General features: G+C 41.5%; 1 protein-coding gene across 1 annotated transcript in view; it reads right to left on the bottom strand.

The window, feature by feature from the left end:
• Nucleotides 1-18,689, bottom strand: part of dus4l (dihydrouridine synthase 4-like (S. cerevisiae)) — a 66,004-nt gene that overhangs the window by 27,211 nt on the left and 20,104 nt on the right. Inside the window, exons 7-9 of the mRNA XM_041203113.1 lie at nucleotides 17,901-18,038; nucleotides 11,918-12,024; nucleotides 6,557-6,657 (exon numbers count right to left, since the gene is read on the bottom strand). Coding sequence (XP_041059047.1) covers nucleotides 6,557-6,657; nucleotides 11,918-12,024; nucleotides 17,901-18,038 — 346 coding nt within the window. The remainder of the gene's footprint in view (nucleotides 1-6,556; nucleotides 6,658-11,917; nucleotides 12,025-17,900; nucleotides 18,039-18,689) is intronic.

Genomic DNA, 18,689 nt, shown 5'->3' with positions numbered 1-18,689 from the left:
GTAGGAAAAATTAGAGGGAGCTTCACTATGTTATACTTGATTTGTATGCCCTCAATACAAACTTGGCATGCCCAAAGTGGAAAAATGTTCCACACAATTTTTTTATTCATTCGCAAGATGTGTGTTAAATGCCAGCATTTTATTATTCATTCTGAGTTTACCTTGACCCAGCATTTTCCAAACCTGCGACCTCTACCACTTCAAAGAAAAAGGGAAACAAGAGCATAAAAGTACAATCACCTGCAAGTTCCCAAGTCAAACACCATCCTGACTTGGAAATATACTGCTTTCTTTCATTGTTACTGGGTCAAAGTCCTGGAACTCCAGACCTAAACAACACCACAGGTATACCTACACCAAATGTTCCACAGAGGTTCAAGAAACCAGCTCAATATTATCTCCTCAAAGAATAATTAGGGATGGGTGCCCACATCCCATGAAAAATGATAAGATTATTGACAGTGCTATTGAGCACAATGACAACTTCCATCACCATACTGATGAATGAGAATACACTGATTGGGTCATAATTGACAGGATTGAATTTGCCCTGCTTCTTGGGGGACAATTGTTCAAAGTTCCAATTTGTTTGCGGCATAGCTGTCCTGGAACAGATTGGCCAGAGGGGCAGCTAGCTGCAGAGCATGTTTTCATCACCACAGCCAGGATGTTGTTTGGGCCAACAGTCTTTGCTGTATCCAGAGCATTTGAACTACTAACTAATATGTAGCATAAATCATGCTATGCTGAACCCCTCTGGAGCCAACATTATAGCAGTGGTGATAGCTAAGCTAACTCAGTTGTATAAACTAAATAAAAGGGCAAGATGTTAACAATCTATTCCCTGCTGGAATGGCTGGACCATCTGTGGACTGGGCTTTGCTGAAGCTCATTCTCAAAGCTGCAGCACTAGCATCCTGCTGCTGTGTTCCCAGACCAATCAGGGAAGGCAGGCAAGATAACGCATCCATTTTTCCAAAGGAAAGACTTATATTTAAAGGAACCACAGCATAGGTTAACCAGGGCACTGCTGCATTGGTGTATGTGAATGTCAGACAGATATATGTGTGGTACTATGGAGTACTGAAAGTCACTGTCAAGACTCACAAATGAATAATGGTCCCTTGCTGAGGGACAAGGGACCAAACAATAAGAAATCCACTCCTCAAGGGGCGAGGTAGAAATTGTTGGCATGGGAAAGGGGAAATAAAACATAAAATGAGCATCAGTTTAACCATCTCATGCCAACACATAACTGAAAGTTCAAATACAGTTTATCAGTCTCAACTAAAATTCCTGTTCATGTTGCTTGAAAAACATTCATAAACATGCTTGTTTATGTATCAGGGCCAAAGTGTTTTGTGTAGAAATGATCAGATAACCCAGATCTCAGTACTCTCCTTTGTAGGAACAAAAGTAGGCCATTCAGCCCCATAAGCCTGTTCTATCATTTAATTGGATAATGAATGATCTGTATCTCAACTCCAGCTATCTGCCTTGGTTCCATATCCCTTACTTAACAAAATCTACCAAACTCAATTTTTAAAATTTTCAATTGACTTTGCCTCAACAGCTTTTTGGGGGAAAAAAGAGTTCCAGATTTCCACTGCTCTTTGCATGAAGTAGGACTTCCTGACATCAGTTGTGGAGAGTCAAGCTCTAATTTTAAGGTTATGCCTTGTTGTTCCGGACTCCCTTCATTAGAAGAAATATCTACCACATCCAGGGATGAGAGTGGCCGAAGATGAAAAGGTCTGAAAATTTTTTTGTGACAAGGAATCATATAATTATAGCTCTTTTTATGATTTGTATGAATACAAATACTTCTAGGCCACTTCAAATGCCTGGAATTATTAAAACTTCAAGTGTAGCTGAGTTTTGTGACCCCTCTCCAGATTGTCCGAAGACAAGGGATTCATAAACTGCAGCACGTGCCCCTTGCACTGCCGTGACCTATCTCCCATTTTATGGTGGGTGGGGCAGGCATCAGACAGCCTGCCCACCCCTGGGTCTATTGAGGCCCTTAAGTGGCCAATTGATGGCACAAGTGCCTCATTCTGCTTCCGCTGCTATTTTACCCAGGTGGGGGAGGCCCAGGCCAGGGAGTGAGAGAACTCCTTTGGGGGTCCCCTCTACCCATCGGAGGCACTCTCACCAGCATCCGCCCCTACTCCGCACCTCCCACCCCCCCAGGGTCATAACTCCCCCTTTAACCCTCCCCCCTGGCATTGCTGTGTCTACAGAGCTGCCAGCCAATCAGATTGGCCAACAGATCTCTAAAGGGGCACTTCCTCCTCAGAGGAGGTGTGGAAGTCTCAACCTCAGGCAACTAACACTGCTTCCAGTATAAAATGGCTGCAAGCCAGCTGGCTTTTTGGTGGGCGGGCTCCCAACCAACTTTTCAGTCAGAGAGGAGGGATATCGTTAACTGCAGAGAATTTTTGTACATTGAGGTAATGCTGATAAGAGTGCAGTTATGCTGCTCAGGCTGTCATTTACAGGGATGATTCAAGATAACCAAACAATGTTCTGTGTAGCAAACTGGAATGGCAAGCAAATCAGAATGAACAGGAAAAGAGATATATGGGCAAATCAAGTGATATAATATTGTCAACTACTAATAACATCTCAGCTGATTGCAGGAGCTGGCGAACATCAATGTTTTGAGAATCATGGTTCTGATCTGAAGAAGCAAGCATGGAATAGTAAGTAGCAACTTGCCCAATGTGCAGGAGAGCGTGGCTCTCGTAGAAACTTTAACATTCGGCACAATCATCAAAACAGAAAACACAAACTACATAAGCATGATACAAAAGGAACATCAGGCCAATCTGATGTTCCAGATCTAAGACCCTCTCTCGTAAGCAAAAACATTACTGGTGTCCAAGCTGTCTGAGAAGCATCAGACTTGGAAATGTGAAATGATTTAATATTGAGCGCCCAAAATGCAAATAACAATTGTCAAAGTACCAGCTGCACCCAGCGAAGGTCCAGATGATGAGAAATTCATGAAGCTGTTTCAGCCTCTCCAAACCAGCCTCCTAAAGGCTGTTTAACTCTGATTGAAGTTGTCTATTGCATGGAAGACCTCTTTATGAAGACCAGGTGCCCCTTCCATTAATTGGCCACTCCTTAATGTTCACCCGCTCTCTGTCACGGCAAAAAGGTCAACCTAGAACTGCAGCTCTGTCTGCACGGACGGCAGCCAGACCTGTGCTTGAGTGAGGCTATGGTGGCTCCCCCAGGCTGCTCCCAGCCTCGTTGCTGGCAGAGATTTCCAGGCTAACGCTCTCCTCTTTTTAAATTTCCTGCTTCTTTACCTCAGTCTCCTGGAGGATGTCGAATGGGTCAAACTCATTGTCCAGCAGTTGGATGAAAAGCAATTGGTGAGGGTGCAGCCAAAAGTCTTCTGCATGGCAGCTGCAAGACCAGCCAGAATAACTGCTCCTTGAACTCCATTCACAAGTTTGCTCCCTCCCACCCATGCTGCTCCTCCAATCATAGATTTTGCTTCTGGAGGAGCAGCAAGAGTTGAAGGGGGGGGGGGGGGGGGGGGCAGAAAAAGTGGGAGGAGTGTGTACCATCTATAAGATACACTGCAGCAACTCACCAAAGCTCCTGCGACAGCACTTTCCAAACTCGAGACCTCTACCACCTAGGACAAGGGCAGCAGGTGGATGAGAATGCCACCACCTGGAAATTCCCCATCCAAGCCACACACCATCCTGACTTGAAATTCTATCACTGTTGCTGGGTCAAAATCCTGGAACTCCCTCCCTGGTGCCTTCTCAATGACCATAAGAAAACAACTTATTGAGAAAGCTCATCCACAAAATCCTGGAACTCCCTCCCTAATAGCTCTGTGGGTGTACCTACACCACATGAATTGCAGCGGTTCAAGAAGGCAGCTCACTGCCACCTTCTAAAGGGCAATTCTTGGCATGAAGGAGGATCATACGGACTCAAAACGTTAACTCTGTTTCTCTCTCCACAGATGCTGTCAGACCTGCTGAGTGTTTCCAGCAATTTCTACTATTGTTTCTGTATTAGCCTCACAATTTAACCCTCTAAGCCCCTGCATAATCCTGAGAATTCTGTGCTGCATCCCCTCCAAAGCCAGTTTATCTCTTCTGAGGTGTGGTGTCCAAAACTGAACACAATACTATGGATGTGACCTAAACAGAGATCTATACAATTGTAGCATAACTTCCAGCAATGCATTCAAGACCCCTTAGATGAAGGCTTACATTCCATTAGCCCTTTAACAATGCTTTTGTACCTGCCCATTATTTTCTTTGAAGTGATTCTTGTACATAGACCCAATAACTCTCAGCTTCTCCACATTTCCTATCTTCGCGCTATTTAGAAAATACACTGACCTATCTTTCTTAGGTTTAAAATGGATGACTTTCACTTCCCACGTTAAGTTTCATTTATCAGTTTTGTCCACTCATTATCAAGGTAGCTAGCACAGTAAATATTGTAGGTGGGAGCAACAATGTCCCATCTCAACTTTCGGCTCTACACTACTACTGTGCCCTGTAATTTGGTGTTGTCAGCAAACTTCAATATTTGGCACTCTTCTCCTTCAACCGAAAAGCTAAGACCCTAGTACAGATCCCTGTGAGACACCACTAGTCACATCCTGCCAAATGGAGTACATACATACCCAGTATCATAATACTCCATTTCCTAACTTTCTAACCAATTTCCTACCACGTGAAAAGGTTGTCTCCAATTGTGTGGAACATTATTTGATGCCTTCTGAAAATCCACATAAATAATATCTATAATCACTCCCTTAATATCAATTTTGGAGAAAAAAGGAGCAGTTTTGTCTACTTAAAATTGTATTCTTTCCAAGACAGATGATATAGATTCAGAAAAATTAATCTATAAGAATAAGACTCAGTTTTTGTCTGTATGGACAGTTTTGATTGGTCAGTTTAAGAGGTTCATCTGTTGGTGTGTTTATTTGGTAGGCGGTGAGTGCCACACGTAGAGGTACATGGAGACTGTGAATGACTGGAATACGTGACTCATGTGTGGCTGCCAATGGTTGGTGACAGCAGCTGAGGTGGGGTGGGGGGTTTTGATGGTAACAAAACCAGCGGAAGGTAAGGGGAGCACAACAACAGTTACTATGGCTGGAGAGATTGTTTCAGCGAAAGATGGAAAGGGATTGTCAGGATGGAGGAAGTGGCATGAGCAAAGTGGATGAGATGATGGAATTGGTTAAGTGTGGCAAAATGGGTGGGCAGGGGGGCGGTGCAGGGTACAATGTTTTGATACAGTTTGTTATTCAAAAGTTATTCTTTATCCTAAAAATTAAGATTCACTAGATTTGAATGAAAAATAATCAGAAAAGCTGTCAGGTGAATTCCACAGATGAATTGAAACATATAAGATTCTAAGGGGTCTTGACAGGGTTGATGTGGAGACAATGTTTCCTCTTGTGAGAGAACCTAGAACTAGGGATCACTGTTTAAAAATTAGGGGTCGCCCATTTAAAACAGAGATGAGGTGAAATTTTTTCACTGTCTTCCTGAAAAGGTGGTGGAAGCAGAGTCTTTGAACACTTTTAAGGCAGAGGTGGATAGATTCTTGGTAAGCAAGGGGGTGATAAGTTATTGGGGATAGGTGGGATGCAGATTTCAGGTTACTATCAGATTAGCCTCTGGATTACTAGTCCAGTGACATTACTATTACACCGTCGTTTCCCCCATAGTATACCAAATGAATGGGAATCCAGAACCTCCTGGGTTATAGAATTACAGAGGATCACAACCCTCTAAGTGAAGAAATTTCTCCTCATCCCTGTCCTAAATGAATAAATAAATAAAAACATGGCACCCACAGTCACTTTTATATTCCTCCTCCTTTCTCAGAGTATAAAGGCTGTCAACAGTCAAATCTCCAACTACCTCCTTCCCCCACAATATCCTTGTGTTGTTGGAAATTTTGAATAATTTTCAAAGCCAATTTCCTAGATCTTTGATGTTTAAAGTACTGTCACTAAACCTGCAGCCCTAAGTGCACATGTGGCTCCTGGCTGAGGCAAGTAAGTCCTAGTTGTACATATTCCAAAGAAGAGTCATATTGGACTTGAAATGTTAACTTTGTTTCCCTCTCCACAGCTGCTGCCAGATCTGTTGAGTTTTACTAGCATTTTCTGTTTTTACTTCTTATTTGCTAGTTTGTCCTGTTTGAAGATTGCTGATTAGATTTGATTTTAGCGCTGTTGGCTCAATCATGGATAAATCCTAAATAAGAAAATCAAGATCCATTAGTAAAAGCAACCTCTGAGTCGAGAAAATTAATAGGAAAATAAGTTTAAACTTTACACATGATTCCGATAAATTGTAATATGCAGATTTATGGAAAAGGAACCCAAAAACTGGAGTTCAATAAAAATGAAGAAAGCTGTGTAATAAAGAGAAAGCAGTAAGCTATTTTTTGTGTTTCAATACATGTACAACATAATACACACACCTTGTAGCTGCTTTAAAAAAATCCTGAAAAAAACGTGCATTTCTCTGTGGAAAGCCCCACTTACCAAAGAACAAGACAACCAAGACTATAATGATTGTGAGAAATGCTCTATTCCAGTAAGAAGCTATTTTTTCCCATAAACGGAAATTGAAAATTTTCAACCATCTGAAACATAAACACAAATCACAATATTGTAATAAATTTAAACTCTTGTTATTAATTGTAAGATCACTAACAAAAGAATGAAGAAACTATTTTTTAAAATGCATTAAATTGTTACATATCGTTTACAGCACTGAAAGAGACTATTCAGCACAAATGAGTCTCCTACCACCATATCAGCATAGCCATCTATTCCTTTCTCCGTCATGCACTTATCTAACTTTCCCTTAAAGGCATCTATGCTATTCATCTCAACCAGTCCCTGTGGTAGCTAGTTCCACATTTAACCATTTTCTGGGTAAAGAAGTTTCTCCTGAATTACCTACTGGATTTGTTAGTTATTATCTTATATTTCTGACTACTAGTTTTGGATTCCCCAAAAGGGAATCCTTTTCTCTTAAGTCAATTCCCCTGAACCACTTCATAATTTTAAAGACCTCCACTGGGTCACCACTTGCTGTTCTCTAGAGATCAGAGCCCAGCTTGTTCACTCTTTCTTGATAGTTAATCAATTCTGGCATCATCCTCCTCCAGTGCCTTTATATTATTTTCTAATTTGGAGACCAGGGCCAGACTTTCCTATCCCAGGTGTGGCCAAAGTGCACTGTGTGGGCTTTTAAGAATGATAGCCAGGACCCAAATCAGGGAATTCCACCAATGCTGAACTCAGCATCGGCAAAGAAAGGGAATGGGTTGGGGGACTTCACACTGCTGTCCCGAAGCTGCCAGCACCATTGCTAATGTGGGCATTTCGGAACTTCTGCAATTTTGACAGAGGCGGGCAGGTTTTGGTAGGTGATGGAATTCACTCCAGCAGAGAGGCATCATGAACCATGGTTCGGAGGTGTGAACTGTATGAAAGGTCAGTACAAAAGGTCTTGCCTACTTCACATGTCATTATGAAATGCTGTAGCCTAAGTTATATTAAGTTTACAGTGAGTTATGATAGTGTTATGATTTGAAAAGGTAAGTGACCAATAAATAATGTGGTTGCCAAGTTGTAACTTCTGACAAGTTGTCAAGGGAAATAACAGCATTGTGAAAGTTGAAAAGTGTTCAGCTGCCTTAGGGTAGATTATCCGTTGGATAAAGTGCTAATCTGCATTATACAATATTCAAACATTGGTCCAGTTCAAAATAAAGAGTTAATTGTGTGAAATGTCCCCATTCCTTTCGATTTTGTTCCCTTAAAGAACAGCTAGCTATCTGTTTGGCTTATTTCAAAGTTTTGACAGATGTCTGAGCTTCTAGCTGTCTTCAAAAATTCGAATATATGTTGATCAGTCAGGTTTATTTACGCAGTTGTTCAGAAAATGTCAATTTGAATGGTTGACTGCCATTGATGGCCACAGTGGGTTCTGCTCAGTGGGGGTTGTTTATACAGATGTCCAGTAAATTTGCTTGATAGCTTTATGAGCTTTTGAAGAGGATAATAGTTTTTTTAAAACAAAGACAAAAATACCTGGAAAAACTCAGCAAGTCTGGCAGCATCTGTGGAGAGGAACACAGTTAACGTTTCGAGTCTGAATGACCCTTCAACAGAACTAAATAAAAATAGAAGAGAGGTGAAATATAAGCTGGTTTGGGGGGGGGGGGGGGGTGGGGGACGAACAAGTAGAGCCAGTGATAGGTGGAAATAACCAAAAGATGTCACAGACATAAGGACAAAGAGGTGTTGAAGGTGGTGATATGATCTAAGGAATGTGCTAATTAAGGGCAGAAAGCAGGACAAGGTACAGATAGCCCTAGTGGGGGTGGGGTGATGGAATCGAAAAAGGCTAAAAGGTAGAGATAAAACAATAGATGGAAATACATTTAAAAATAATGGAAATATGTGCGAAAAGAAAAATCTATATAAATTATTGGAAAAAAAAGGGGGGGGGATCGGAAAGGGGGTGGGGATGGAGGAGAGAGTTCATGATCTAAAATTGTTGAACTCAATATTCAGTCCGGAAGGCTGTAAAGTGCCTAGTCGGAAGATGAGGTGCTGTTCCTCCAGTTTGCGTTGAGCTTCACTGGAACAATGCAGCAGGCCAAGGACGGACATGTGGGCATGAGAGCAGGGTGGAGTGTTGAAATGGCAAGCGGCAGGGAGGTTTGGGTAATGCTTGCGGACAGACTGAAGGTGCTCAGCAAAGCGGTCACCCAGTCTGCGTTTGGTCTCTCCAACGTAGAGGAAACCGCACTTGGAGCAACAAATGTAGTAGACTAAATTGAGGGAAGTGCAAGTGAAATGCTGCTTCACTTGAAAGGAGTGTTTGGGTCCTTGGATGGTGAGGAGAGGGGAAGTGAAGGAGCAGGTGTTGCACCTTCTGTGGTTGCATGGGTAGGTGCCGTGGGAGGGGGTTGAGGTGTAGGGGGTGATGGAGGAGTGGACCAGGGTGTTCCGGAGGGAACAATCCCTGCGGGATGCCACCGGGAGGGTGAAGGGAAGATGTGTTTGGTGGTGGCAGAAATGGCGGAGGATGATCCTATGAACGCGGAGGCTGGTGGGGTGATAAGTGAGGACAAGGGGGACCCTATCATGTTTCTGGGAGGGAGAGGAAGGTGTGAGGGCAGATATGTGGGAGATGGGCCGGACACGGTTGAGGGCCTTGTCAACCACGTGGGTGGAAAACCTCAGTTGAGGAAGAAGGAAGACATGTCAGAGGAACTGTTTTTGAAAGTGGCATCATCAGAACAGATGCGACGGAGGCGAAAGAACTGAGAGAATGGGATGGAGTCCTTACAGGGAGCGGGGTGTGAGGAGCTGTGGTCGAGGTAGCTGTGGGAGTCGGTAGGCTTGTAAAGGATATTGGTGGAGAGTCTGTCACCAGAAATTGAGACAGAGAGGTCAAGGAAGGGAAGGGAAGTGTCAGAGATGGACCATGTGAAAATGATGGAAGGGTGGAAATTGGAAGCAAAATTAATAAATTTTTCCAGGTCCAGACGAGAGCATGAAGCAGCACAGAAGTAATCATCGATGTACCAGAGAAAGAGTTGTGGGAGAGGGCCGGAGTAGGACTGGAACAAGGAATGTTCCACATACCCCGTAAAGCAACAGGCATAGCTGGGGTCCATGCGGGTAACCATAGCCTTTTATTTGGAGGAAGTGATGGTTTTTTTAAAGTGGTTTTTCAAGTAAAGTTAGATTATTTTGACAAATTTGACATCAAAACATGTAAGGAGATATCAGGACAGGTGACCAAAAACTTGGTCAAAGAGATAGACTTTAAGGGTTATCTTAAAGGAGGAGAGATTGATAGAGAGACAGAGAGGTTTAGGAAGATAATTCAAGACCTTAGTGCCTAGGCAGCTGAAGGCACAGTCATCAATAGGGTGGTGGACTGATTTAAGTCAGAGAAGTGCAAGAGTTCAGAATTGGAGGGACTCAGAAATCTCAAAAGGCTTGGAGGGCTTGAGGATGTTAGAAGCATGGAAGAATTTGAAAAGATGAGAATTTTAAAATTGAGGCTTTTTTGGACCAGGAACCAATGTAGGTCAGGAAGCACAGGGGTGATGGGTGAACAGACTTAGTGAGAGTTAGGACACGGGCAGCAGAGTTTTGCTTGAGATTAAGTTTATGTGGGGTGGAAGATGGGATGTTAGCTAGGAAAGCACTGAAGTCAAGTTTAGAGGTAACAATGGCATCAATGATGGTTCATCAGCAGATAAGCTAAGGCAGGGGCAGAGTAGGGCGATCAAAGTAGGCAGTCTTGGTGATGAAGCTGATATGTGGTCGCTAGTTCATATTAGTGTCAAGTATAACACCAAGGTTGCAAACAGTCTGGCTCAGCCTCAGATAGTTGCCAGGCAGAGGGATGGCTTGGTGGTTAAGGAAGTGTGTTTGTGGCAGGCACCAAAGACAATGGCTTTAGTCTTCACAATATCTAGTTGGAAAAAATTACTGCTCATCTAGTAGTGGATGTCAGATTAAGAGAGAGAGAGAGAGGTAGAGCTAAGTGTGGTTCACATACCTTTAGAATAGGAGTTACTACTTAAGAGCTTATATTCATCTGTACCTTACTCACTAGTCAGTCTGATATCATCTGGGGTTCCAGGCTAATCAGGATTCCATGGCAGTAGATAACATGCACGTACCATGCAACCATGTTTCAAGGACAGATTTTATGTTGAAAGATAATAGTAAAAGAGAAATGTTAATATGATGCCTTGCCTTGAAGCTGTAATTTCACAGCTGAAAATTCTTACAATTATAAGGTTTGTAATATTGTTATATTTTGGGACTGTGTATTTAATTTAGGGTAAAATGAAGGGGGCTGTGTGACCTGTTCTGAACTTTGTCTGATTAAGAGACCTGGGTGAAGTGGCTGTTAAAGATTAAAGGAAGGCTCACATTGTTTTGCTGAGAAGAAGTTATATGGTTTTCACACTTGGAGACAATGGCAGCAGCATCTGTGTTTATAGTGGTTAGAATGGTAGTTTCCAAAATCCCAGGAAGGTGTTGAGAATGTCATGTTGTAAACAGTTAGACTTTAAACTGTTCATTTACTCCCAAGATAAAAGACAGTTGGGGTCTCAAGGATAGCTAATCAGCATTTCTACCTGAATACAAGGCCCATATGATTCACCTTGCCTTAGAGATGGGTTTTGATAGGGGAAGGGTTTCTAAGATATACCTGAAATTTTCAAACACAGGCAGTCTGCCAGGACTGGGAGAGACAGGGCAACGAGACACCAAAAGTCTCTGTGGTTCACCATGCAGGAATGCGGGTGGGAGCTCACACTCAGATCAAAAACACCAAATTTGTGAGGAGTTAAAATGAAGCTGGAAGATTCATCTAGCTTGTGCTAGAGAATCTCTAGGAAAACTCTCACTGTGAAGGACATTTCTGGGAGTACAAGTTACAAGGCTGAGAAAGGAAAAGAATGGAAGTAAACCCTTGGGAGGTAAGAATCACTTTGGATTGGTTCTGGGAGAATTGAAGGACAAAGTAATGTAAACCTGTAAAGTGAGGTGTTTTGGTTGTATTAACAGTAAAAGCAGAAAGTTCTGTTCTGTAGTTTAAACTATAAGTTGTTTACAAAAATTAGGGTTTAGTCAAAAGTACTTTTAGTCTGTTTGCCACAGTAAATGTCTTAAAATGTGAAATCTTGTGTTATTCTTTCAGCAAATTTCTTTTTTCAAAGTTTTATATATATCTCATGACTCTATTATAACTCGAGCAGCATGTACATGTGTTAATTCTGAGGCATTATTTTGAATTAGAAAATAAGCCTCACTTAAATTAACATTATTAACCAATTTTGCTTCCAAACCTACCTTCGAGGGGAGATGAACGGTAAACATAGAAACAAAACGAAGCCTATTTCTGCATACAGGAAAGATGCAACTGCAACCCACTGCAATGTCATTGTACTTGATGAAACCTACCAAGAGAAACCACAATAGTATAACATATATTAGAATCTACTCTTCATTAAAAACATATGTCTTAATACTTGATCTGCAATGGCTATTTCAGTTTGACTTTTGAGTTGCTCATTGGATGATACTTTCAAACTAGTGTAGAGGACACTCAGTAGAACGTATACCTCTGCCATGGTGTTAATTCAACATTATTCCCTGACTGGTTGATGCTCTGTAACAATGAAGCTGAAAACACAAATCTTTTTATTAAGAGCATCCATCTTACTGAGGCTTCAGGTCAATCCACATCCAACAACCTGCTCTGAAAACTCTGCTCATATTTTGACAGCTGTGACAAATTCCACCATAGCAACTGAGACAATCCACAACATTCTAAAACAATCATCAATATTCTAAACAAAGCAACCTACAATATTCTAAATAAATTTACCCTATGTTATCGGGGTTGTTTAAAAAATTTCCAGGATCCAGATCTTCTCCAAAGACTAATCAGTTCTTTCTTGGGCCAGACCCCTATCTGTGTACCAAGTTTTGTGAAATCTGTCCATTAGTTTTTGAGAGAAATTGTTTACAGACAGACAGACGAACAGGGATGAAAGCATTACTCCACCCACTTTCAGTAGCAGAGGTAATAAGGTTAAACCCCTAATGCACAGGGTATACGGCAAAGAAACAAGCCATTCAGCCCAACTATCCTATGCCAGTGTTTATACTCCACTCCAGCCTCTTCCCACCTTTCCTCATCTAAGCCTACCATTATAACCCTCTTTTCCCTTCTCCCTCATATGCTTGTTTAGCTTCCCTTTAAATGCATCCATAGTATTTGCTTCAATCACTCCATGGTAGCAAATTCTACATTTTCACCACTTTGTGGGTAAAGAAGTTTCCTCTGAATTCTTATTGGATTTCTTGGTGACTATCTTATATTGATGGCCTCTGGTCATAGTCTTCCCTATCATTCATTACATGCCTATGTTCAATGCCTATCAGTACATATCTTTGTGAAATAAGCATGAATAATATTGCATCCTAGTGAGATACTGCAGTTTAGCCTCACTAGGACTAGGGTTTTTACATTGCTTCCTGAAAGCTGTAACAATCAATACTAAACATGCTAATGGCATAGTCCTCTTTGCAGAGATCAACGAGACAAATTTGTACAAAATCAGTTATGTACGAACCTAGTGTGACTGAGTCCGGGGGCTGGCAGCAGAATTTATTGCCTCTGACTTGTTTTAGCCTTGCTAAAGTAAGTTTTCCCGTTGTTATATTAAATAAGTTCCCTCTAATCAAAAGAAATTGTTACAATACCTAGGGTCACCAACCTTCCAGGGATTATCCCAGTCTTCAGGAATTTAAGATTAAAGTCCTGGACACCATTGTGAGCAATCCAGAAGAACAAGCTCATTCATAAAAATGCACTTTTCTCATTTTCTTTAAGTTATAAAAGTATTGGAAATGGGAAGAAAAGGATATTTTTGCCAGGGCAAGGCAGTTGGTGGCAGGAGGTCATGTGATGAAACCTCCAACTCTAACAACACTTTAGGCACAGTTTCACACATTAAGATAGCAAATGTTCTACAGGAATTTTACCTACCTTTCCAGTGAGTAAGTCTACCATCACTATCAAAGTTTGGGTCCTTTAAATAGGAGTACAATTCTCTTTTTGATTCCTCCAATCAGGTTTCCATCTCTCTCAAAGCACCAAATTGCTCCAATAAGTCACAAGCAACATTCTTGATGACTGTGGTGCACTATCCCCTAAACCCCAACTCCGCTGCAGCCTTTGACACTATCAGCCTCATTGTCCTTCTCCAATGCTTCTCCTCCATTGTTAAGCTCAGTGGAACTGCCTTCACCGTGCTGGATTGTTACCTATTCATTAACAGCAACAGCATCTCTATCAATGGCTTGTCTACGCACTTCTTTACATTTATCTAGGGATCCATCCTTGGCTCTCTCCTAAACCTCAAACACATATAGCCTTTTGCCAACATCTGCTTTATTAATGTACGTTGATTACATTCAGTGATACCTCCATGTTAACAGATAATTATACAACATTCAGCTATCTATTGGGATGACTGAAACTATCATTTTTGTCGCCCACTATGAACTCTATCACCCTCCTCAGGCACTGTCCCAGGTTGAACCACACTGCTCCCTCTACCTTGTATTAGACTCCTAGCTGACCTTCCGTCTCATATTTTCTCCTTCGCAAGTACCATCAGCCACCCATTGGCCTCACTGTTCCAGTCCTCTCACTAGCCTTCCATCTTCCACCCTTTGTAAATTTCAGCTCATCCAAACTGTTTCCCAAATTCGACTGCACAGCAAGTCCCAAGTACGATGGCTCTCGGTTCTCCAGTGCCTCAAATTTTAAATTCTGATTCTTTTATTTACACTCTCAAGAAAACTCAGCAATTCCCACCCTTGTAACCTCTTCCAGTACAACAAATCCCACTCCAAGTTCTGTTTCCCCGACTCCAAATTCTTATGCATCCCTACTATACACCGAACTCTGGCACTTACTCCTTAATCTGCTTATCTTCTTTTAAGGCCTTCCTTAAAACCAACCTCCTATTAAGTTTCTTTAAGCTCCACATCTCTTTCTTTGATCTGGCACCCATTGGGTTTTTTTAGCCGCGGGATATTTTTCTACATTAAAAGGCACAGGTTTTTGTTCTGGTACACAAGTGTGATGTTATCAAGTGCGTATTGCATATGAGACACACAATTTTATATGTTTGATCCCCCAAGGCATTGTTTGAGTGGCCCGAAGCATGGTCGTGATGAATCGTTGCCAAGATGGCTTGTGTGTACATATGTGTGTGTTTGTTTTAAAAAAGAAACTGTAGTTAGAGTAAATCCAAGAATTTATAAACTGATGATATATGGAGTGCCTGTAATTGCTTTTGATCCCCTTATTGCCGGCTTCTCTAATTTAACAAAAGCATTGTTTAAAAGTAACATGTGCTTATGCTGATATACCATTTGTAATACTACTCTTAGACCAGATTTCCTGCAGTACAACTCATGGTAAAACTTTTGAGGACAGAAACATTATACAGTATGAAGACATAATGTGTCATTCTGCTGAAGTAGAGGTGTGTGTTCCTTTAAGGCTACAAAATCTAACTTATAAGTAGGCACAAGCAATTAACTTTTTGAATAATTCACCTCATTAGTCCGGAGATTTAGACCCTGTGGAAAGGTCAATCAAGAGGCTGAAAACTGGTAATATGCTCCTGGAAAGTTTTGACTATATAGAAAATAACTTTGTATTTCTTTATTCATTTTCTTAAAAAAAAAATGCAATGTGTGTTGCTGTCTAGGTCACAGACTTCTCAAATATTAATGTGGAAAGTAAACCTCCTATGGAAACGCTCAGTGAGCCAGAAAAGACCCTAGGGGTCTTCAAAAAGGCTTAAAGGAGTTTCCCAAATTAAACGGTAGAAACTCTTGTTTCTTCCATCCTTTCAATTTTGCACCCTTTTGACTAATAATCTTTGCCTAATCCGCACTTCTGGGTTAGATGTGATCAATCTAGTTGTTTGGTTTATTCAACTCTCCGGACGGGCGATACAAAACCAATTCACGCAGTGATTACAGGTGGGGTGGGTCAGAGGATGTCACTCTGCTTCATACATTGCAGGGCAAGGTGTTCTGGTGCAGAGAAATAAAGATAGCAGACCGAACAAAGGTATTCTGCAAAGTGTTCATCCAATCCAGGTTTGGTCTTCGCAAAAGTAGATATATTATGATAATATATCATATTATAATACAGTATTCTAATTGAAAGAAGTACCAGTAAATAATTGTTTCATTGAGAAGGGCTGTTTGGGGATTTTGAGAGTAGGTAAAGGGCAGGTTTGCATCTTCTGCACTGGCAAAGGAATGTGCCATGGGAAAGATAGGGGTGTTGGGAATGATTGAGGAGTGAGTCAGGATATCGCAGAGTAACAATCTCCTCAGAATTCTAAAATGGGAGAGGTGGGGAGGATATGTTTGGTGGTGGTGTTACACTGGAAGATGGCAGAAGTGGCATAGTACATGTTGAATGTAGGCTGGAAGGCAAGGACAAGGGAAATGCTGTTGTTTTTATTTTATTACAGCTTCCCATATGTAATGTAATTTTACATCAGAACATATTTTTCTTTTAGACCCAGAGATTTCTTCACTCAAAAAAATCAATTCAACCAAACTAGTTTATAGTACAGAGCCTTTAATTTAAAAAATTTCATTTGCATTTGCATGCAAAAGTTAATTCCAACAAATCTCTTCTTGACACAGGAGATAAAGGACAGGTCAGAAAAACGGAGGAGAAAGAGTATAAGTAGGACAATTCCAAGGCTCCAGTGATGGGGTGGGGGGCAGCATAAGGGGACATCAGTAGTTTAGGAGACTGGCATAATGAATTGGGCATTGGTTTGAAATCCAGCCCACCCTGATAGGATCATCTGTCTTTCTCCTGCAAGGATCCACATAAGATAGGTATTCAATTTGTATGCAGTAATAAACAAAACTGACAATAATTGTAATTTCCTTCAGAAGCCAGAGGATCATTTGGAAAAATGCCACTAATGTCATACACCACACTTTAAAAAATATATATAATGGTTAAGGCATTTGACAACATTAGTTTAGGAATAATATTAAAGCCCATAAGTGTGTATAGAGGAAAACAAAGGCAAGTCTAGCCATCAGGAATTCTAAGTTGAGGAAAGGTTAGGGAAATTGGATTTCCTTCCCTTGAAACAGCCATTGTTAATTTTATCAAGCTTACAAGATTGACAAAATTTGACCCAATAAATTGTTTATTACAGTGAATGGTCAAACATTAGGAAGCATGATTTAAAATAAAAAGTCTGGAGTAAACAGGGAAGTCAGGCACAACTTGTACACAATAAAACTGTCAAATAAGTTGTCAGGCTGCCAAGCAAACAATACAAATCAGCCCAACAGACAACTGGATGATTTTCTGGGGAAAAAGGATTAAGGTAGGTACATGGGACTGATTTATGAGAAGACCAGGCAAAGATAGGCTAATGCACAAGATAAACATGGATTGGAATTATGATCTGCTTTATTAATGCAGTGTATACATTTTCTACGGTATTTGTCTATGCATTTTTGCGTTTAAACAATGGAGGGAAGTGTGCAGAGCAATTCTTAATCCGACTCCTAGGCTAGAACAAATGGCTTTTTCTTAAAAAATATGATGTTCCCTTTCCCAATATAATACTCACTTTAAATGACTAATGAGGAACAAAAATAAATTAAGCCAAAGAAAATAAAAGGTGCTCCTCTGTTTTGCTTGTCACAGATGCCGCCGAACCTGAATATTTTAAATAAAAATAGAAAATGATGGAAATAAAGTGTGGTGTCCTCTTGCCCGAAGGAAAAAAAACAGCACCAGAGCGGGCAGCCGCAATGAGCACAGAAAAGTCCAGTCGGAATTCCGTCACCTAGACGCTGGGTTTACCACCCAGACTCCCAAAAATAAGCCTTTGCTAAATAAGGAAATGATTTACAGGGGAGGGGATGATAATAGGGATGGGCTGACTTCCCCCCCAAAAAACACGGAAGTGACAATGGGCCAATAAGAGAATAAGTTATAGACATTCAAAGCCCGTCTGTGCAGCACACTCAAGTTACTGTGCTTTGCCCGCGGTGTTAATTTGGCGGCACCAAATCCCCCAAACCAAGTGCGGCCCCCGCTCTGCTGAGAGAGACAGGCGCTGCACCGGCCCGGGGGCTGCTCCCTCCTACACTACATAAGAAAATCCCCTTCAACTACGTTAAATTCCACAAACGCTCCACTTAACCGGATTAAACGCGAAGCAGACGGAAACTCCAAGCGGCCCAAACTTGCCTTTTGAAACCTTTTCCAACAATGCCGAAGAAATCGGCACCTCTCGCTCCGAACGGCACTGCGTCTGCGCGCGCACACCCACCGCGCCGTGAAAGGCGTAAATTCTGCCTCATCACGCAGGACAATCATCCGCATACGTTACCCATTCATCAGTTTTCTGATGAAAGGTCATTAGGACTCGAAACGTCAAACTCTTTTCTTCTCCGCCGATGCTGCCAGACCTGCTGAGTTTTTCCAGGTAATTCTGTTTTTGTCCAGGTAACATTGCTCAGTTTCAAAATAAAGTGGAAGCTGATATAACTTTAATAGGGATGACCTCTTGACGAAGCATTTATGCCATGGAAAGATTTCACGAAGAAGCAAAACATGATCGTTGCAAAGAAAAAAGACTGACAAGACAAGCCACCAGATGTTTGCCAAATTCTCTTCTGCTGCCACTTTTTTATTCATTTGTGGGATTTAGTCAGCATTTCTTTCTCAATAATTGTCCTTAAGAAAGTGGTATTGAAATGCCTTCATGAACCAAGTCGGCCCATGTGTAGGTACAGCCACAGTGTTGTTAGGCAGGGAGTTCCAGCATTTTGACCCAGTGAAATGAAATATTTCGAAGGTCAATGTGTGACCTAGAAGGAAACTGCAGATGTTCCCATGCACCTGCTGCCCTTGTTCTTCTACGTGGTAGAGGCTGTGGGTTTGAAGGCACTGTCAAAGAAACCTGGCCAAGTTGCTGCCGTGCACTTTTGTTATAGCAGGTGGATGATAGATGGCAAGCTGCCCAAATTCTGAAGA

The sequence above is a fragment of the Carcharodon carcharias genome, chromosome 13, assembly GCF_017639515.1.
Source record: "Carcharodon carcharias isolate sCarCar2 chromosome 13, sCarCar2.pri, whole genome shotgun sequence".
In the NCBI taxonomy this organism is placed as follows: domain Eukaryota; kingdom Metazoa; phylum Chordata; class Chondrichthyes; order Lamniformes; family Lamnidae; genus Carcharodon; species Carcharodon carcharias.
Note: the sequence above shows the minus strand (reverse complement) of the source record. Positions and strands in the feature narration are given on the sequence as shown.